We start from the raw sequence: 23,692 nt of genomic DNA, 5'->3' as shown, positions 1-23,692 counted from the left end.
AGTCATGACATTTGTTTTTTTCTCAGAGGCACACGTCTTTGTATTTATCTGTTTTAAAAACAGGTAGAGTCTGTACATAATATCAAAGAGCCAGACACAGTGAGGGTCGAGAACTTGTTCGTTTTGAACACATTTGATGTCCATTGATATACATGCATACACACATGTTTAGTTATCTTGGTTTGAAGTTTAATTTGATGTAACAGAGGGATTCCCGGTTGGATCATATATTCTGCATAGTGATGAATATTTCTGAAGTTTTTCAGCGTTCTGAAGTCATTCATTTGACAGATTATAACAGCTGGCTAAACCTAAAATGAATGATTGAGAAAAGAAAAATCAAATCAAAAAGGTAACATGTTAAGTCAGGTACATAAATGGAAATATAAGGAGACTGTACCACAGTCAGGGTGGAAAGAAAGTGCATCCTCTTTCAATGCAAACATTTAGCTGTCAAGGATGTGTTAAAAATATATTTTGCTCCTTACTTAACATTTCCTAAAATTAGGTAAATACAAGCTCAGATGAACAAAAACACGTGACATATTATGTCATTATTCATTTAACAAAAACTAAGCTTGGATGAGACCAAAGTGGAGATGTTTGTTTATAATGCACAGCAGCACGTTGGCACGTTAACCAAACGCAGCATATCAGCACAAACAGCTCATACCAGCTGTCAAGCACGGTGGTGGAGGGCTGATGATTCGGGATTGTTTAGCAGCCATGGGACCTGGACACCTTGCAGTCATTGAGTCCACCATGAACTCCTCTGTATACCAAAGTATTCTAAAGTCAGATGTGCAGCTATGGTCCAGTCAAAGTCCAGACCTCAACCTGATTGAAATGCGATTGGTGGACCTTAAGAGAGCTTCATTAGAAATGTCCACAGATTTTAATGTGCTGTAGCAAGAGCAATGCTGTTAGCTTTTGTTAGATAATAACACAACCTAATATTTCATGTGTTGCTGCACTGCAAAAAGCCAGCTTTCAAAAACAAGAAAAAATGTACAAAAATTAGGTGTATTTTGCTTAAAAATAGCAAAATTATCTGCCAATGGAACAAGAAAATGTGGCTTGTCAAGATTTTTCAAAACAAGTAAAAATATCTAATCTCAATTAACCCACAAATACCTTAGAATTAGTGTATTTTAACTAATAACAAGTACATTTTTCTTGATTCTAATTAAATACACGTGGCCTATTTTCTCAATATACTGAAAAATATTCTTGAATTAAGTAAATGCTAGAGCCATTATCTTGACATAGTGGTATGCACAAGGCCTTATATTTCTTGAAACCAGCTTGGAAACTGTTGATATTCTAGCTTCAAGCATGTACTTACTCAAAACAGGTCCTAAAATCTCAGTAACAAGCTGTAATATCTTATTTAGATAATTAAGGACAGAAACACTTAAAACAAGTAAAACCGTCTAACATAAAAACTACTTCCTAAGAAGAACTATCTTATCGGACAAAAAATAAGCATATATCCCTTTGAGCTAAGATATTTCTTTTTACTTAGATTTCACTTTTTGCAGTGTGTTCACCTGTTATCGTATTTGTCTCATTTTAGGACTACGGTAATGCCTGGATTATAATTTTACATGACTGTTTAGTTTAGTTTAGTTTAGTTTAGTTTAATTTAGTTTATTCCAAGCAAAAATAATATACAGAACAAGCGGCTAAGTACATTACAATTTTTGTACAATACACAAACTGAACTTATTCGTAGTATTTTAGAAGTACATTTATACAACTTAGATTCAAATAAGCTTGGAAAGGAGTGGGACGAAGACAAGCTTATCGATTTCCACCCCCATTCAGTTCTTAATAAATAATAAGGCCGCCGCCATTTACATCATTGGTTCTCCATCAAATGTGTGTACATAGTACAGTTGCAATAAAGTAAAAAAAAAAGAAAAGGAAAAAATACATACACATACACACATACATACACACTGTACTTATCAAAATGATAAAACATAGAACATTTCTGTTCATTCATTATATATTTCTAATATTCTGAAATCATTTTATTCCTTCTCATAGTGAGTGGGTTACTTGTTATACATTTATATGGCGCAATAGTTGCACAGACACACTCATAAGCACCTCTGAGGTCATCTTAACCAAATATTTGACATTTATAATTTTACAATTCAATTTTATCCACTTCTCTTGATTCTATCCCCTCTCTAATTGTCAGGATGTAACCAGTTGAGAGCAAGTATAAGAAGAGCTTGAAGAGCACATTTGAAAAAACAGACATCTAAAACTTCATTACACAGCACGGAATTCTCTCATCCAGAACAGATATCATTTTCTGCTGTATGTCCTCTAATGTAATTTGTGTCATGCGACTTCCTACCTGCAGTTAGTGACAGAGAGACAGAGAGATTAGTGCTGAGTCCATTTCCAGCCAGAGACACTCAGACAGGCCAGAATCGTGCAGAGCAGGATGCTGCATTCCCATCCTCACTAACTGTCTGACAGGCCAGCACACCAGAAATATATGCTTATATATCTGCAGAGTTCGAAGAGGGCGAGTGGATAAACTCAACCTTATAAGTGTTTTTTGTTTTTTTTTTAAAGAAAGCTGCCTCAGAAATGTTTGTTTCTCCTCAATGTGCTGTCCCCCCCCCCCCCTTGTGTCTGTCACTGTGGATCAGACGGAGCAAGACAAGCTGAGAGGCTGTCATTGTCTGTCTTTTTCAAAGCCAACCGCATTAATGGGCAGCCAGTGTGATACAACAGCGCTCTCTCTGCTACACGATTACTGTGTTTAGTTGTGTACCCCATGCTTCTGACCTCTATTTTTCTAATGGGGAGAGACCTTTAAGGGGCACTCAACACTGAAATCACTTGTGTGCCTCCACTATGAGTTTTTTTTTCTACCCGAGGCTTTGAGAGCACTGAGCATGTGCATCCTGTCTAGTCCTGTAAAGGAAACGGTGAATCAGAAGGTTCTCTGAGCCTGGAGCAGATATGGAATAACTGCACTTAGAAACACAACGTGGAGTTACAGTAGTTGAACAGAAGAGGAGTTCTCTGAGGTTTTCTTTCAAAGATGCTCTCCTAATGCGTAGATTCTAACAGAACCAAATAGTATGTTTGTTCACTAAGCTGACTTCTGGACTCCGCCTTCATGCGGATTCTGTGGCCCTGGATGCATTTTGGAAAAACTAGCTCATATTGCACCAAATCAACACAGATATAACTCCTACTTATGAAGATAAAACCACACCTATGATCTGAGAAATGATTCAGCCTGGGAAAGGATAAGTGAGCCCTGTTTGATTTCATTAATTTGTGCAGTTTTTTTTCCAGCAAACCTACATCCCACTCCACTGTGAGTGCATTAAGAAAATTAATATTGTTGTCACAGTGTGCCCTCACATGTGTTATTAATATCAAGTGATCTGGCAGCCATCGCTGGTCATATATTCTGATGCCAAACCATCCTTATGTCACATAAAAATGACGGAAGCCTTTTGTAACGACAGATTCCGGCTTTGTTTGCTGGCAGAAACAATATTTTTTGTTGTTGTTCAGGCTTGTCATAAATGTTGACTCTGTTCAAATGAATATGTATTGCTTTCTAGCAGAAGGGATATAACACACACCCCACCCTCAGGGACAGCGGATGGAGGAACGAGAGGCAGGCCAGTGTCTGCATTGTGTAGAAATGAATCACATTACAAGAAACCAAAACGTGACTGTTTTTCTGCTACTGGGTGATGTCACTGACTGAAAGAGACAAGTCATTTATGGCTCTACTTTTCCATGACTTTTCTTGGTTACACCTGCTTCCATTTCTTTTATTCTACTTGAACTTTATGTCAGGATGTGGAACAAGTGCCACATGTCAAAAGCTGGTAAACAGCAAATTAGATTAAAATTATTACTGAGGTTGTACAGCTTTGAGGCCAAATTTAACACATAAATTTAAATTTACTGATGTTTATGGAATGTACTTGTATTACAGAGTGTAGATGTAATGTTCAGTATTACCTGTACTGAACATTACATCTGCATCCAGGGTAATGAATATGGATTTAGGCCCATATTTGGAACAAAACGTCTGTACATCCCTCAACTGCATAAATATTGCCCATTTTTTATGTGTCTCTTGAAAATTATGTACCAGCTAACCATGTTCAGTACAGGTCAAGAGTAGTGTTTTGCATTAGTTGTGTTTTTCCATTTGAGCATGCTGTATAGTTACTACCCAAGGTTAAATTGGTATTGTCAGGGTGGGGAAACTCTGATATGTCATGGTCCCAATGGGTGGTATGTGCGTGTGTGCATCAGCAACTATGACAAGAGAAAAAGTTCTTTATTCCAAGGCTTATATTTGAAAGTTTGGCAATTTGAAGATGTTAAAGAACCCATGTGTGACTGATCAAATGCAGAAAAAGCCTAATATAAATTAAAGCAAAGTCTGATCTGTGCTGACAGCTCTCTGCTCTGAATGCAGCACAGTGTAAAACCACTAAGTTCACTCTTCTGTGTTATTAGCAGTAAGCATGAGTGAAGTCAATGGCCTAAAGTACCAGTGTTTTTAGATAATGACATTAAAAGAGAACTATTTTGCATTCAACTGTATTTAAAGTACTCACAGATGTTCTGGATGTTAGCTAAGAAATTATCAAGTTTGCGTTTTTAAGACCTGGTGCAATTTGTGCTTCCCTGACATTCTGCTAAAACCATGGTCGGTAGTTCAAATTTGCTTGCTGACTTTATGTAACAATTTTTTTCCAAGTAGTATTACAACCTCAGTTACAATAAGGTTGGTAAACTGTGATTTGCAAACTTTATGAACCAATATTTTAGTAGAACATGGAAAACATATCACATGTTGAAAGTAAGATATTTCACCATTTCATGAAAAACATTAACTCATCTTGAATTTGATGGCTGCAACAAGTCTCAAAGAAGTTGGGGCAGGCCCATGTTTACATTCACAACTGAGGAGACCAGTTGCTGGACCCTATGGGAGAGGAATGTTGTCCTATTCTTGTTTGATATATGGTTCCAGCTCAGCAGTCTTCGCATTGTCTTGCTAGAATATGCAAGGCCTTCCCTGAAAAATATTCTCAGGATGGGAGCATATGTTGCTCTAAAACCTGTATATACCTTTCAGCATTGATGAAGTCTTTCCAGATGTGCAAGTTGTACGTTCCATAGGCACTAATACACCCGCTTTTGAACTGAGCGCTGTGCACTGACCCCTGTCATTGGCTAAAGAGGAGAGGGACCTTGTCCTGGAAAAGGCATCCGTTATTTCCAAAAAGAATTCCAAATTTCGATTTTTCTGGCCACAGAACGGTTTTCCACTTTGCTTCAGCAAATTGTGAATGAGATTCCGCCCAGACAGTTTTTTGTGTTTCTGGATCATGTTCTCATTTGGTATTATATTTGCATGACAGAGCTTTAACCCGCATTTGTGGATGGCACAGTGAACTCTGTTCATAGAGAATTATTTCTGGAAGTCTTCCTGAACCCATGCAGTGTTTTCCATGACAGGAACATGGCTGTGTTTAATGTAGTGTGACCTGAGGCCCTAAAAATCCTGGGGACCCAATATTGATTTTCGTCTGTGACCTGTGTGCGGGGTTGTCTCCAGATTCTTTGAATCTTCTTATGATATTGTGTACAGTAGATGATAGAATATTCATAGTTTGCGATTTTACAATTTTTGGCTCTGTTTTTAGCTGGACCTCAGCCCATCTTTACTTCTGAGAGACTCTGCCTCTTTAAGGCGCTCTTTTTATACCCAGTCATGTTACTGAGCTGTTGCCCTATTTAGTTTAGTCTCCCAGCTGCTTCTTTTTAGTACTATTTACTTTTCTGGCCTTATGTTGCCCCTGTCCCACCTTTTTGAGATGTGTTGCTGCAATCAAATTCATGATAAGCTTATAGCGTTCAGGAAATTGCAAAATTTCTCACTTGATATGTCCTATTATGAATAAAAAATTTTGTTCATTTCTTTTTTCATTTTACACAGCGTCCCACCTTATTTGGAATCAAGATTTTACATTATGTCAAACATATGGAAAAAATCAACTTGTATGTTATTTAAGTTGATCAGATCATTTGCAATTTGTTGTTATAATGTTGGAAACGTGGAACTTCGAAAACACGAAATTTCAGAAAATGGCTCACAGAATAGAACAGACTCGAAAACAGAAACAGAAGTTTTTTTTTTACCATATAGTAAATAAATCATGTTCAGAGTATTCAGTGAAAGTTTAAAAGTGTATTCTACAAAACCTTTACATTACTCTTATTTCTTATAGATAATAGAAAAATAAAAGTGACAGTATAAAGTATACAAGACTTTCCATTCGAAAATAACCATTATCATTGCTATTTTGTAATTATCTAAGTATACCACGTCCTAGCTCTGTATTTTTTAAGAATGCATTACCTTTCTTCATGAAGCAACTTTCTTGCCCTTCTTAGCTAAAGAGAACATCCATGACTGAATGCGTGTCCATCCACAGGTGTCCCGTTTTCATTAAGTCATTTCTTTTTCATCCTGTCATGAAGGATGATAGACATGGTTTAGTTTTACCGTCTACCATCTTTGTCTTCGTGCTCCTTCTTTATCATAAATCTATTTGGGCTTGATCTTGTCTCTGCAAAGAGAAGGATGTGTTTGACTTGCACATCTTGTTCACTCTCTGAATATTCATTTCGGCCTGTCCTTTGAAGCTGCTCTTGCATTTCCTTATGTGAGTGTAGCAGCTTTATTCTTTCTGACTCCTGTTAAGTGATCTTTAACCAAGAGGGGAACCACAAAGAACTCTAATGGGGGATTCTTTACCGTGGACCATATTTTGGATGACAGATCAAAAGCAGACTTTTGAGGAAACGGATGAATTACAAATACTTAAACAGCGAGATTATTGAAATTCCAAAAAACATTCACAACAGAGGTTTTCAGACTCTGGTTTTAAACAAAGGAGCTTATTTGCAAAAGCTGCTGTGTTACCAAGCGGTGATTGTAATGCTGCACGAAAGCCTGATTATTTCTACAATTTGTGTCGGCAATGTCCTGTTTTTGTACCGCAGAGATTTTGTAACCCATAAAATCAATGCCCTGGATGATTTTGTGAGGACCATTCAGCCAACTGTGTGAAACATCTCATTATGTTTTTGGTCTCTGCGGTATTCCGCGCCTCATGTTGCGCCATGTAGTCATGTGGGTTTTAAACATAGAAGGAGAGCAGGTGCAGCCGTAGTTCAAAAGCACTGGAGAGGAAACAAACAAGAACAACATGCCTTATCCTGCCTTGAAGTGTCAGTTGTCCCCATGGATCTCTGCTGTGCCATCACTCTGTGTTCAGGTCCTCGCACAACAGCCAGACCCAAACCCAAAACCTTGAATGGTGATGATCGGAATCAATCTCAAACATCAGCTATGGCAGCTGTCATCGATATCCCATATCCAATGCATACAACCCTGCTGAAAGATCAATGGAGGAATCATAAAAATCTTTGCTCACATATGGAGCACATATGATGCTCATTTCTTGAAATTGTAGGAGCCTGAGTTGTGAAATGAGGTTAGATCTCATTTTAGATGCCATGGCAACACTCTGCCAGGCAATCAGCTCTGAATTGCATTTCTGATTTCCCTGTAAAAGTGGCAGCAGAGATGATGTCAGTGGTTGAATTATGGAAAAGGTGCTGGTGGAAGTGACCACGGTGAACGCTGTACTTTGTATTTCAGATCTGAAGACACTTGTTCCCATTTCCTCCTTCTGCTGGGCATTTTTCTCAGTTTAAATACCAACTCACACTTGGAACTGGATTATTGAACAGGTTAATGGAGTCTAATGATTACTTAATTTATTCTAGTGGAACAGCAAATCATTCATTATCATTACTTAATCATTACAGAATTCTTATTATTCTATTAAATTCTTAATAGTTGTCCTGTCTACTGCTTTTTTTAATGACTCTTACTTCTTTAAAGTGTCTTATGATCTCAAATCAGAAGCCTAACGAGCCAGATAACTGTATAAATTGAAGTCCTCTGTCTTTGTCTGGTCTCTAGGATACCTTTTCACAGCCAATTCGTAAGCTTAAAACACCCCCGATGTCTATGAATTAGAAGACTGTTGGTAAAAAAATACGCTTGATGCCAACCATTTACAGTATGGAATGCAAGAATGCATAATGTGTTTTTCTCTTTGAAAAACTTTAGCACTAGACTTGTGACCTTGGAGAAAGAGAGACATTTAGGCCCTGTCCAAATTAAAATATACTGTATATTTTGCAGAGCAAACTTGTTTTTCTCCAATGTTTGCACTTCTCATTCACATAGAAATGTTTTCTTTTGTTTTGGGTGTTTTTCTTGTAAGAAAAACTGAGATCTTTAAAAAACAGTGCTATTGGGCATCTCAGCCTACTTTCCACATGGGCATATAGCTATTTGCTTTGCATTTGGAAATTCTTCACCAACGTACAAGTTTTTGCCAAAGAAAAATCAATTCAGTTTTATTTATAAAGCAGCAAATCACAACATATTCAATTCCATGTCCTGAGCAGGCAAGAGGCAGGAAAGAGCGAACAACAAGTTCCATAACAGCAGACCAGGGATGCCTGCTGAGAAAGAGAAACACAAGTTAATGACAACAATACTGTTGTAAGTACATGGAGAGTAAAGAGAGCAGAGTGAGGAACGGTGCATCATGGGGGTCCCCCAGCAGTCTAGGCCTAAAGCAGCATAATTCATAGCAAAACAGCATAGCTTTATCAAAAAGGCAAGTTTTAAGCCTAATCCTAAAAGTAGAGAGGGTGTCTGCTTCTTGACACCAAACTGGCAGCTGGTTCCGCAAGAGAGACGCCTGATAACTGGAGGCTCTGCCTACCATTTTACTTTTAGAAACTTTAGGAACCACAGGTAAACCAGCAGTCTGAGAGCGAAGAGCTCTGTTGGAAGATATGGGACTATGAGATGTTTACGCTATGACGGAGCTTGGTCATCAGCTTGCTATGCTTAGAATGCATGTATTATGCTTGTATTTTCACGTTATTAATGTAGACGCGATTCCCACCTCATGGTCTGGCATAATTATTTCAGTTGGAGTTTCTGTTCTTGTCTGGATGAAGATTTTTTTCTAAACAGAGAGAAAAATATAATTCTTTTTAAAAAGTCTTTGGCATCTCTGGCTTTGACAGAGTTGAGGGTAGTTAATATAAGATGCCAAGATAGCTTAAGAACAACTCTTCCAAAAGAACATTGCTTTTCAAACATTGTTTACTTACTTATGCATGTGGCTGTATTGCTAATAACATACCTGTCAGTTAACAATATGATGATGGAGTAACACTAACAAAAATGATCGTAATTCATAATATATTACAATCGTACAGTCATGGTAAGAAATATTGTTACCCCTAAATTTTAAAGGACAACGTTTCGCATATCTTAAGAAATAAATGCAAATGAATCTCCAAATGCTTACAGATTAAATTTATTTAAATGACTGGACAAAAACAACCATAAGGCTTCTATTAAAATGAAAAAACTACAGACGTAATTATTAAAGAAGTATGCTTAGTCTTCCCTTGACTTGAACTAGTTAATGTCTAATGGTTGGATACATATAAAAAAGGGGAGGCAATCAAGGCCACAAGGCAATCACCAAAGATCTCAATATCCCTGTAGTTTATTTGTTGTTGAGAAAAAAAAGAAGCCTGCAATTAATTTTATGGATTAACGAAAAATAAACTTTGAAAAAAAAACAGCCGTATAACATCCAGGAAGCCTCCAGCTCACCTGGAGCAATCTGGAAAGAGGGTTGGTATGACACACGTAACACTAAAAAACAAATGGCTTCATGGGTAAAAGCCAGAGAGGACAGCACTAATAAAAGAAAAGCACAAAAAAGCAGAACTAATATTTACAGCCACCTTCACGGATGTAGCACAATCTTTTGGAAACAAGTTCTGTGTACAAAATGAAGACAAAGACACAATCCAGTTAAACATGATTTAGGTTCTATCATATTTTGCAACTTTGAACAAATCAATCAAAGCCTATAATTAGAAGATTGCAGAAGCTTTCCTTTTTCTTATCCAATGCACAAAAAAAAGAAAAGAAAAAAAATGAGGTCTTCAGGTCTTTCCAACTAGACAGCATATATGAATGCTTAAAAGGAAAACGGTGAACTCTTTGAAACTCGCCAGTGACGAGTCGTGACCTAAATCCTGTTGAGAGCCTTTTTAAAAGAGCTGAAGTCTGTCATTGCAAAAAAATACCTATGAAGCCTCAAAAGATCATGAAAACATGGCAGAGTGGTAGAAAGTGAAGAAAAGTGTTGCACCCCCAGATCCAAATGCATTTCTTTTTTTTAAATTAGATGGAGGAGCAGCCATTGGGCGAAGGCAGTGGTTTGTTACATAGGCCACACTCTTGCAACATACTGTATTTAACATTTTATATCTTCTTTTATGATTTTCAATCTTTGAAGAAGGCTCGATGGCTGAAATGCCATTTAAACAAAAAAGAACTTTCAAATGCAGCCATACTTAAAAATAATTTCTTAACTTGTTTCCAGTGATCAATACCTTACCATAACCATTGGTGGGCAATACTTGTCTGTACATAGTTGCTGACAAGAATATATTTATACAGGCTGTTATCGTTACAAAATATTCTGCAACCAATCAGTCGTGAAAGGTGCCGATAATTTTGTCTGTGGTTATGAGAACAAATATACAGATATATGTGTGTGTGTGTGTGTGTATGTGTGTGCGCGTGGGTGTGTGTAATAGTATAAAATTTTTTTTTTTTTTTTTTTTAGTGACTCTGGATAGTTTGTTATAACAATTTGATTACAAAAATAAGTTGTTTATATATATTACTGTAAGTACTGATTTCTATAATTGCAATTCAGGGCTGCCGATAATTCTAAATGGGACTGTATTCCATTTGTAGTTTTTATTGTCTGAGTACTGTCTGCAGTATTGTAATAAGTCATGATAACATAAACCCTAGTGTCTCCAGCATCCTTCACTATATCTATGCAGATCTCATCCAATTTTTTTTTTTTTTAAATGCTCATTTGAAGTGAGCCCAGGTAATTAATTTTCTCCAATTGTCATCAATTAGCGTGATGTAATTTTGTCACCATTTTCAATATTCAGAAGTGACTGATAGCTAAATCTACAAATATATCAAATTTCAATCTCAATTTTCTTCTTCACCCACAGATCTAATATTTTCCTGGATCTTCAATGAGTACCCAACATTTGTGAAGCAGGACACTCGCCGCTTCATCTCCCAGGAGACAGGAAATCTGTACATTGCCAAAGTGGAGCCCTCAGATGTTGGCAATTACACCTGCGTGGTGACCAACACCGTCACAAAGACCCGTGTCCAAGGCCCACCCACTCCGCTGGTACTCCGTAGTGATGGTGAGCACAGCTAAAAAACAACTTATTGAGCCGACAAATTGTAAACATTAAAAAGAACATTAAAGAACATTAAATGTCATAATTTCATCAGAGAGATTTGATCTGTATCTTGGGAGCACATCATAATATTTTATTTTTGATTCTAAACTGTAGCTTCACCCTTTATAGCTTAAATGTTTTTTCCAAAAAAGTAACATTGATTAGAAATGTTTTATAGGTATCATTTTCATGTCAAAACATGTTTTGTATAGATATATTTCTTTATTGCATGTATGAAAATATGGACATCCATTTATTGTGAGTGTGAGACGTGAGATAACAACTCTTGCCCTATTTATCACCTTCCAAAATGTTTTCTTTAATAATTACATCATTGTGCATTCATTTTGCATTACTCATAAGCCACACTGATTTTAAAGAATCAAGATGAAATTCAAAGGTATTTTTTTTTTTTTATACCTTTCCTAATTTCACCATGTCCAACATGGCGCACTAAAGAAAAGGTCATTGTCGGTAAAGTAATCTAATTGTAGGCTCATTGTCCCAGGAAAGGTCTCTCCTGACATTTAAGTGGGTTTTTCATGAATTATTACTTATCTTGATCTGATATGAGAAAATACCCCTGCAAGAGGGAACATTGCCTCTTATCAAAAAATATTTTTAAGCCTTACTGTAAACAATGTTCATATAACTTATTACCCACTACTGAGTGTTCATAAGCATTTACAACATTTCTTATGTTGTTTACAATTCATACTACTTCTTTCATAGTAGGCCCACTATATTTAAAGCTAAAACTCTTGAGGACATGTTGTAATGTACTGTTTTATAGCTCAGTCTAATTTGTTAGCTTGGCAGGACACTGCCCAGATATTAGACTGTATAGGCCTATAAAAGATTGACACCATTATATTACACCCTGTTATATGAAGTACAATTTTAGACTCTATATTTGGTGTCAAAATCTTAAGTTTTTTTGGTACCAGAAGTTACTCTATCTAGAAGATGGGAGGAAGCGCTATGTCATCAGCTAATGCTAGCATTAGCTTGGTTAGCGTTGTGCTTCCATAATTCTCCTATCCTCCCCTCATCAAAACTCTTCAGAAAACCCCGTGATATTTGGAGTATATAATGTCAGTTCTACTTAAACAGTTAAGTTATCTAGCATCTATTCAATGTAACAGGACCTTTTGTGGAAGAGTCAAAGCAATTAGCTCAGTCAAGTTAATCTGAAAATTAGTCTCTTTCATACAGCTTGTCAATTATTCCTATTGCCTCTAGTGCAATACATCAGTAAAGCTTGTCACACCTGTTATAATGACAAAATATTTTCAGATCAGAGTCACTGAGAAGTGAATTGGTCCACATCATTAAAATGAGAAGTCTACCAATATTAGTCTATTTATTGGGATGTGAAAAACCAGCAGTGGTAATTTATCCAGCATCGTGTGTGAGTAGTACATGGTATACCACAGACATGTCTTCTTCATTCTGTGTGCTATTATTGTTTAAATATTATAAATAATACTATAAGGGACTAATTACAAATGATGGGTTGATATATTATCAGTGTTATGATGTCATAACTGGTACTGCCATGTCGTACATTAGAATTAAGTATGTTTTTCTTACCGGTTGACTCAGACAGTGTATAACAAAACACAGTTTTGATTATGTTCATGCCTTACAGCTCTACTTTATGAATTTGCAACAAAATTTAACCCATCGATGAGGATTATTTTAGAACAACATCCTTAAAATTAAAGTCAAACAACTATTCCAAGGTAAATACTTAATCAAAACAAAATATTTTTGGCTTTTTTTAAAAACTGTTTTGAGTTTTCCCCCATTCTGTGCTCGCCCTCCCTTCCCTTTTTTTCATTAATATACCTTTATTTCACTGCAGCAGGAGGTTTAGCAGACAGATGTGAGCTCCACCTCACTGGAGGGGGGGGGGTGAAGTTGGGTACATTAAACAGGCGTTCCTTACAAAGGGGTTACAGCACGAGACAATTACATGTTCACTTCCACCCGTCTGCTCAAACATGGCAGATAGGACTGCGGTTACATTCCAGTATGAGACAGTTGTGATAAGGATCTGAATTAGCTTTCACAGTCACTCAGGGAGCTATCCTGATAGCACATGCCTCACCAAATCAACAAGATAGAATTAGGCTGTTTCCTCCATCTCTAGAACTATCTCTGCAAAACAGCCCTGAATATACAGCAATGGAGGAAAATCTACCGGTTAAGAGAGGTTGAAAATATAGCATTCCATGATAGGAGAAATCACCAGGGCACCCATTTATGAAGATATTTATATGATTTGCTTCACACCATTTAAGGGGAAGAGTGAGTGAAATACACTTTTTTTCTTTCTCGTGACAAACATTTCTGTCTTGATTTATGAATAAGTATTCACCAAAGCTAGAACACCGCAAAGTCTACGTTTCCATCTTCCCTTTTAACCAGATCATCTTAGTATGCACAGCAGCAATAATATAATCTCCCGGAGCTGCTTCACTGACGGTGAATGGAATGCTTTGTAGACACAGAGGCAGCACTCAGGGGGATTTGATAGGCCCAATTTCTGGTTCATAGCTGTTAGCTTTACAACAAGATGAAACTCATCTGGATGTAAAGGCTCAAGCCATGGATGAAGTCTCAAAATTGTTTTTCTTTTTTTTCTTTTTTTCTGTTTTTCCTTTCTTTTTTTTCCCCATTGAACAAAAGTGTGATGCATGTCAGCTGCACTGCTGTGTTTTGGCTTGTTTTTCTCATTATTTTCAGCGGGATAGTATCCTGTGACAGCACTGTGAGCAGAGTGTGTTTCTGCTGCTCAGATCGAACAGAGTTGGATATTTAAGAAAAAAAACATCTTCTTCCCTCTTTTAGTAAAAACCGAGCAAGAAAAAAGGTTTTCAGTTGTTAGGTTGTGACAGGAGAAACCACAAAGCTGTTTAACTTGAAAGAAATAATGCGTTTGTGCACTGACACTGCTTCTTATTTGCATTTTCTCTTTTAGGTGTTATGGGTGAATACGAGCCAAAGATTGAAGTTCAGTTTCCAGAGATTGTTCATGTTGCCAAAGGATCCACTGTAAAGCTGGAATGCTTTGCTCTGGGAAAGTAAGCCCACTCTTGGTTTAAAAGAAAAATGTTCATAAGGAGAAGCTGGGATATTTTTTTTTCTTTTATGTGTTTCTCCACTTTTTATTCAATTCCCCTGTGTTTCAAACTAGGCTGAAATTCTGAGAAATTAAAGAGCGGATGTTGTGGTATAAGAATATTCACTAGAATGTACTGAAGGCCAGAATTCAAGACTTTTTTTTTTCACTTTTCATATTTTTGCGCACCGAATTGAACAAAATACATCTTAACACCTACATACAAGGACCTATATATAGCCTACTTAGTTAAAGATATGATCTTTTTTGTATCAGTTGTGAATATTATGGTTTCCTATCCACAGTCGAAGTACATTTATACATTTAATTTTGAGCATTAATCTCATTTATAATAATATTAATAATCTCAAACTATACTGTGCCCTCCTGTCTTGCAAATTTAAAGAGCCCATACAATACTCATTGATATTTTCATAATTAAATTCTTAGGGTTTACCAGATGAGCTTTCCAAACTCAAAAACATGAAACTTTTTTCCACGCAACATAGCTGTAGCACCTCTTGTCACATTTGATCAGTCAGTTGTTTGTTGGGTTGACATAAATATATGCCGAGACCTCTATTGGCTGCATCTGCATAGGGAACCTGGCCTTCATTTCTTAATTTATTTATTTTATGTGTGTGGCTTGTCATATTTTCTGCAATGATTTATTTTAATGAAATAATAAAAGAAATCTGGAACAGTGCACATACATTCGAACATCTTGTTTCCATATACTTATGTGTTTACAACAGGAAGTCCTTTCATTTCTGTAATATCCCTGTAAACTCAAAGTCTGCCATCAGTTATTTTTCCCCATCCAGAATTTCTCTGGAGTTGAATTGTGGAGAGACCCACCTGTGTTTCAGGAAGCTGCATAAGCAAAGCAACTAACTGGATAACTTTGACTTAGGTGCCATTTATACTAATCTGTTTCTATATCGTTTCTATCACGGATGCACTGTCCATTTACATTAAAATACAGGAATACAACTTCATGGGTGGAAGGATTCAAATACGCCGGAGCCCACGTAAGCATTCGCATACGATGCTGATTTTAGCAGTTGTAAACGGTGAGAAACGGGGATCCGCAGTGCTGAGCTCTAGCTACTGCGGACGTACTCCTCCCTGATTCGCTAGGCTGGTATCGTTGGTCATGTGACTTGAGTGCTGGGGAACTAAAAACAAACCGGCGTGCTTCACTTCAGTTACACACTTCCTTTCTATTCGTGTCATCAAGAAGAATATGGAAATCATGGACAACCACGATCAGCATGGGAGCCTGCTCCATGTCCTACTGCTGGTAGTACGCTGTGCACAACAATACGTGGCAGGGGGTGCCAGATCCAACAAGCTTTTATGATGAGAATCCAGCCACTGCAGCAACGCAAGCCGTACATGGAGTGCCGCTTTTGGGTTAGACCAGGAAGAAGCAGCGCATGGTGGGACAATTTCGTGGACCAAGTTGTTGTCGCCGAAGAATAAATAATAAAGCATAATAAATAATAAAGCAAGGGCGATCATGTGATGTGATGGCTGATTAGTCATGTGACTAGCGAATCAGCCGATCCCCGTTTGTGTGTAAATGTAAATAGTTTGCAAGACGCCGACACGAAGAAATGGTGAAATGAATTAACGTAAACAGAGCCTTAGACTTTATGCACCATATGAAATTGAAATCCATTCAGAATTTAATTGGATTGAAACCCTCCTGTTCTCAGCAGGGCTTTGTAAAGGGCCTGTTAAATATGTTTCTGAATGTGACTGTAAAAGCAGACGGAATGATCTGAAGTGGTTCAGAATGAAAGAATCAAATGGCACCATGGTATGATATTACATATAGTAGCAAATTACTCTCACAAATGCTTATTTTGATACATCATGTTAAAAACAGCATGATTGAATCATTGAAGTGATTTGAGCTCATTTTTCAGTGATCAAACTGTATCTTTTCTAAAATTTGTGGAAGTAAACCTTCCCAAGCCATCTCTACCAGTGTACTTTTGATCATTTTACCATTTAAGTAACATCGCAGAATTTGGCAATTTGGCTGCTTTCATTCCCCCTCAGTTGTGGGAATTTGTCATAAAAACAAATCTCAGTGTGAGTCTTGCACATGTACAACCATACACATGAATTTGTTGTCATGTTGAAGAGGCCACACAGACACCACTGTAAAAACGTCAAGTGACCATAAAGTAAAACTGTTTGGTCCAGGGCTGGAAACCTTGAACTGCAATATCTCAACCATTTGCAAAAAAAAAAAAATGTATTGATTCTTATTATTACCATTTCCCCAAGGAAATAAAAAAAGTATCTTTTCCATCACTTTTTTTTTTTTTTTACGATGAGTAAATTTAGGGGTTAACACAAAAAGCTACAGTATATATGCATTATTCATCAAAGTGAGGTCTTTAAAATGGAATTGAGTCATTAAATTTGTATATATGAAAGACCGAGACTAAGCCTGACAATACTGGCTTAACACTTTTAAACATTGTCGCTATTTACATTCAACTCCACATGCTTAATTGTTTCCATTAAAGCTACTTGATGACAAGTTGTTTATTAATTTTATTGCAGCTTTGATATCCTTATCCCTCTGGATCTCTTTTCACAGCCCTGCACCCTCTATAAAATGGAAGAGAGTGGACAATGTGCCCTTTCCCAGAAAAGTGGACATGAGAAAGGCCAGCGGCATCCTGGAAATCCCATATTTCCAGCAGGAGGATGCTGGCACCTATGAGTGTATTGCTGAAAACTCCAGAGGAGTGAACACGGTGAAAGGAAAGCTCTCTTTCTACGGTAGGTGATCCTGTCATGCATGAATATTTGACCACCGTGCGGCACATCTGTCAAACCCGCTCAGACTGAGTGGCAGAAAAGGCAGAAGCAACTGTTCTTCCAAAGCAGTCAGAGATCGGCGGAGGCTTGTGTGGCATACATGAGGAGGGAGGCTCGTTTTAACAGCACATCAAAATGATTAAAGGCTGTCAGCCATGATGCCTTTAATATTTTGATCCAGATTAAAGGAGTGATGCGGATGAGGCTCAGCCCTTGGATGCGACCTTGTTGGTAAGCCTTGCGTTGGGTTCCACCAGATGGCATCATGATTGACATCCAACTTGACTGGAGATCAAAGCCATTAAATGTACCATACATAGAGCAGTTGCACATATGTCAGGGACATAATCTGCACAGCAGCATGTGGATCAAAAATAAAGGGGGTTAGGATATTCACTCATTGTTCTTGAAGTCACACCTAATGAGTTTAAATAAGAGAACTCAATATTAGCACAGACCACTTATTTCCAAAATTAAAGATTGGAAAAATCATTATCTCCTCTTATCTATTCAATTTTAGAATTTAAACAGGACGAGAATAGGATTTGGCCACAGTGATACTGAAATGTAATTAGATCTTCAAACATTATTCAAAACAGTCCGTGATACATATTTAATAGATTACACATGTTTACATATTTGATGTTTTTATTATATCCTCTCAAATGACATTTTTCACAACAGATATTTTACTTGTCGTTGCAGAGAATAGCACAGGTGTAATTCACAACATGTGCTGTGAGTAGGAGTTGTGTTAATGTCTTGTGCATAATCTGCAGGGCAATGTGATAATTAGTGTGTTATAAACACTTCTGACACTTAGGATGTCATGTGAAACCAAGATACAACTACTTAAAATTTTAAAGTAACTTACTTTTCTGAAGCCAAGCATGCTTTTCTGTGCCTTGTCAAAGCCAGACTGAAGCTGATGTTTTGAATCTTATTTATCTGTCCACTGGCCTTGCAGTGGCAGTGCAAGAGTATTTGGTCTTGAAAATCTCAACTGTCTACACCATCGGTGTGGATTAAAAGCATGTCTGATGAGGTTTTCTGAGGGTTCACCATTTTTGGGATGTATTGTGCTTATTGCGTGGCATAGGCTCACTCACTAAATCAGCTTATTTCAAATAAACTCAGATGTGAATCTCTATGTTTGGGAAAACGAGCTGAATCGTAACAATATAAAAAGTTAAACCACTTCAAATTCAGATTTTTCAAAGTTACAATGTGCCAAACTTGATGAACTAAGAGATTGCTCTTCCGAAAATGACATCACGAGTTTTTTGTCCATGCAGGAAATTACAACAAATAATGATAACAATTATCAAGAGTCAAAATTGCCTTAATTAAAATGATGGAGACGTAGTAGATATATGTTAGCCCCACTCATGATCGTTTCTATCTCTAACCAAGGTTGTGTTTGGATTGTGTACTAATTCAAACAGTTTATCTCTTCTACAATATATAGTGTCAGTTATATTAATCACTAATATATCAGTAAGAGAGCTACCAATTCATTTTGGACACTACTTGAATGTAGCAATGCTCTCTAATTATTCTCCAAATATTCACAGTGTATATTTATTTGACACTTGGGAAAAAAAACAAATGATTGTGTTAGTCTAACCAAAACTGGACTTTGAAAATACGTGTGAACCTGTCTAAAAGTGTGCAAAATCAAGCTTCTCTATACTGGGTTAACACACCCGGGTAATGCAGTTGGGGATCGAATCCCTGCACGTATGTATACCCTCAACTAGACTGAAATGGGGCCAAGGTGCTCCGCACATGCGCCAGAGTTCCATCTTCATCTGACGAATTCACCATTCAAGTAACTTAAAGTCATCATCTGTGCAGGGAATCCGTACAGTCAGATGCATGCTGACATTAGGACAAAAAAACAAAATGGCTTCCTTTACCTTAATGGTTCTGTAAAAAGATTATACTTTAGCTCTAAGCATGATGGTTTCTGAGCCTTATTAACACTCAAAAATACGACTTGTTCCAAGACCATTAAAAACATGGAACAGATGTCCATGCAGTTATACGTTTTTTATCAGTGTTATATAATTCTGTTGTGTCCGCTTAATATATATAGATTGGGTCAACATAATCATCACTGAAACAAAATTTTAAAATTCCTATTATATGAACAAGCATTGTGTCAGTTTTGTAAAACGAATGAAAACTGATCCAACTGAAAAAATAAGACTGATACAAATAAACCCCACACAATGTCAACTGGTTCATTCAACTGCCAACGGTATGTTTTGTGCGACTTACTTAATGAAATTCTGGCGCAGCATATAACATTAATCAGCATGTGTGTTTGTTGTCTAAGCATATCTTCATTTAGTCAATAAAACATGTGCCTTTAATGATTTTTGAAGAGTGTGGTGTTATTGCCTAAACCCAGCTAGAACATGACAAACTGAACTGGACTGCCATTGTTGAAGGCTCTGTGCAGAATGGCACCATCTGTCCTGTCTCATACCTCCTTAGAATTTGTAGCCTGTTAAAGGACACTCGGAATGACATTTGCTCTAATCTGGAAACACTTGATTAAGTCAGATTTGATGGATGTCCAATTTATGGGTTGTAATAAACGGTATAAATAAAAAAAGGTCTCTGAGGTTGTACAGGTTGGAGGACTTGTTGTGAACTAGCCCTGTAACTTCCTGTGACCAGTGGTAGTATGGATGGGGATGAATGAATAAAATGCCCCCTTACATTTGTATTTCTAACAATAAAAAGTGTCAGGTCATTAACTTAACTGGCTTTGCACATTCGATGGATTTTCCACCCACCTGAACAGTTCTGTTTTCTGTCTGATTTTCTCCTCCTCCAGCTGAACTGTGTCAGCTGTCAGGAATAACTCATTTGGGACATTAAACATTTTCCATTATTTACAACAGCCCGGATGCTCCCAGCCTCAGCAGAGGGGCACCCTGTGATCCACCAAGGCCTTATTTTATCCTTCTGAGCTGACTCCCACTCTCTCATTTTTGATTTCTTTTGTCAATCTCTCTCCCCTGCAGCCAGGTGATAAAAATCAGTAATCTTATTTTGAACTCCCTTTGAAATGAGCCGTTGAGACATTCGTCAGCAGTGTAAGCCAATGGGCATGATCGATAAGGGTACACCTAAGCATGCTACAGTGGAAAAAGGGCCACACTTTGTGTTAGACAACAAAACATTGGAGTGTTGCTTTATGTGGTCATTTTTAACCCCTTAACGCCTATTGTCGCATAAATGCTACACACCGTTTTTGACTCAATCAATCAGCTGAGATAGCATCTTTATTCCCCCAATGTCAGTTAGTCCATATTCACTACGGACCTAGGAACCTTAAAAAAAAAAAGGGTGAATAAAAAAAACATTGTTTTTTCACTGTTATATTATTGTGTTGTTGTTATCTTATTATTGACCATTGTGCCTGTTGTCGCAAATTTGCAACATACCAAAATTTCTATTTATTTTTTGTGCAAAAGTGAAATTAATAATCTCAGCATTATTTACCATCTACTTAAAGGCTAAAACACACACAAAACATTTTTTTTATATACAGCTATATGAATTCAGGCGTTAAGGAGTTAAAAACTGTCATACTTGTAATTGTAAACGTACCAAGAGAAAACACTGTACGCTGCACTTTAATGAATTGAAAGTGGAATTCCTTAACTGCATTCAAGCCCTGAGGTGAGTGAGTTCAGTATGTCTTAATACAAAAAAAGAGGCTCGTTGGTTGTTTGATGCGGCCACCGTCTTTGTTGTTTTGATAGTTTAGGTTTATAAGCCACTATCTAACAAAAAAACTCAAGAGGACATAGAGTTTCTTCCTCTGAAAGAACAGCATGGGAAAAAAAATTGCCGTTTCCTCCCTCGTTGATGTCGATTTTACTCAGATGAAAAGTAAATGCAAAGCCGTGACAGGTTGGTTTCCATCTTGCATTCGCATTTGTGTTTCTGCAGACCTACTGCCGCGTTATCTCACTGTGATTTCCCTGATAAGGCAAATGCACATCCCTGCTCTGCTTTAGCCTCTTGACGTTTGGCCTGATTGTGAGCTCGCTCAGCCTGGTGCAGGCTGAGATGGGCTGCCCGCTCTCATTTGGTGAGTCCTTACTGAGAGTCGATACGTTCGCAGCAGGTGAGGGATGGAGTGAGGCGCACTGACAGTGAGAATAGAAAAGGCTGCGTTGGGAAGGGCAGTTTGGGCCGGCAGTTTCTGATGGGGAATTGCAGTATTATGAGCGGATGTGATGTGCGATGACTGATGATGAAGGCATCTATAAAGGAACCGCTTTCTACCATCTTTCCCTCAGGGTTCTTCTTCAGTGGTTGAATATCTAACAGTAATGTAGAAATGCCTACTTACATACAAGAAGTGAATTTCCTTTCGTTGTCTAAAGAAGAAAGCTACGGTCAAGGGAAGACCAAAGTAGTTATGTATGTTATATCACCATTTCAAAACTAGTCTCTCTTCTCTGAAGCAGGATAAATAAAAGATTCATCTTTCAACCTGCTTTTAGTCCGAGGAAATGGTAACTCTTTCATTGTTTGCACCGATGGCAACAGCACAGCCTCTATACAAATTAAATGTTAACAACCTCATCTAACCTTGGGCAGCCGCCTCATCTGCCAGAGGATTCCCAGAGAGCTATAGTGCAGCACATGATGCGCAGACACAAAGAATTCTTTGATAGCGGATGAATTTTTATTCTGACTCCAACATGACTACAGAAGCCCGCACAAATAGCCCCCTCTGATCGCTTTGCTCGCCTGTTTTTAAGGGTCTTCACTCAGTGTAGCTGTACTCTCATGGACACACACAAACAGACACTTTTAAATACACGCCGAAGCCAAATTGCACAGAGAGATATACATTTGCAGCTGTCGGATTTCTTGCCGCGCCATCCGGCTTCATTCAAAGGCAAAACAGTGTACGGTGGGAGCTAATTAGCGCAGGATGTTGGTGAAAAGCTTTCACAGAGGTCAGTCCTTGAGAGTGGCATTAGGTGAGGTCTGTGGAATGATAAGTGCACCAAACCATTCCTCTTGTCCTGCCGCTGGCCTAGTGTGATATAGGATGATAGTGGCTTGACCTACACATCGAGAAGAATGTCGAGAGCGTTACACTTCAGAGCTCTGCTTTTATGTACCTCCTTCCTCCTCTTTTTTTTTTTTTGGCTTAATCGTTAACTAGCCTTGAGTTACTCGCATTAAACAGCAAGAATCGATTCTCCTCCTGTATAATTATACCATCATTTACTGAGACCGTATTGAATGGAGTTTTTTCCTGGCACCAGTAGCCACCCCTAATGCATATGGAGGCAGCATTCATCACTTTCTTGTCAAGTAGAAGCACAGCAGGAATGTAAAGGAAACCAAAAAAGGAAAACTTGACTGATAAGGCCCCAAAATTACAGTGACCTCAATACTAAAACTGAAAGGTGCTACCGTTATAAAATGAATCAGGCAGTCATGTACAACACTTCTCTCACACAAGACTACAACAAGATTTCAAGTTACCATCCTGAATTTTAGAGAGGAGGTTTTAGTTTTGATTATTATTATTATTAAGTTTGGACACACCTACCCATTCGTTTTGAATGAAAAGATGCCCGTATGGTGCGTTTACATCAATCGAGTCATGCGCATGACAAAGCACCAATAATGCACTCATCCTACATATAACCTATTCATGTATAAAACACAAAAAGTCGCAAAAAGTTCAGTTTGGCTGTTTAACTGGACTTCTCTCCTTATCCGACACTGGACACTTTCTCTGAGTGAGATCATTGTACATGTATGTATAGTCAAATTAGTTTTATTTGAATGGTGATTTTGTCAGATGATGCTGCAGTTTCAAAATCCAGATTTTATTAGACCAGAGCGACAGTCTGGAGAGGCTTTAAGTGGCCGCGAGTTGACACAAAGTCTTACTGGGCTTCTTTTCAGTCATGATCTCTCACGCGATTAACCATCTGACAAAGGAAGCAGAAAAATACGTGAATGACAGCAGCTTTATCAGGAATCGGATGTACTAATAGACATTTACACTTTAATGTTTTTACAAAAAGATGGAAAAGAATGCATGTGGGGAGCATGTATAGAGCATCTGGGCCCATTCGAGTCTAGCTGAGCATATACATGCAGAGTGAACCAAATTATTTGGGTTTTCGTAACAATTTCTATCGGTCTAACATGTTTACATACATTTTAAAAGCCCGGTTTTGATTGGTC

General features: G+C 37.7%; 1 protein-coding gene across 1 annotated transcript in view; it reads left to right on the top strand.

Annotated features, from left to right (window-relative positions):
* The window catches only part of cntn4 (contactin 4), a 201,273-nt gene that overhangs the window by 105,757 nt on the left and 71,824 nt on the right, over window positions 1-23,692 (top strand). Inside the window, exons 6-8 of the mRNA XM_075460236.1 lie at window positions 11,233-11,436; window positions 14,462-14,564; window positions 17,223-17,407. Coding sequence (XP_075316351.1) covers window positions 11,233-11,436; window positions 14,462-14,564; window positions 17,223-17,407 — 492 coding nt within the window. The remainder of the gene's footprint in view (window positions 1-11,232; window positions 11,437-14,461; window positions 14,565-17,222; window positions 17,408-23,692) is intronic.

This window comes from Odontesthes bonariensis, chromosome 3 (assembly GCF_027942865.1).
Source record: "Odontesthes bonariensis isolate fOdoBon6 chromosome 3, fOdoBon6.hap1, whole genome shotgun sequence".
Classification (NCBI taxonomy): Eukaryota; Metazoa; Chordata; class Actinopteri; order Atheriniformes; family Atherinopsidae; genus Odontesthes; species Odontesthes bonariensis.
This window is presented reverse-complemented; position numbering and strand designations above follow the sequence as displayed.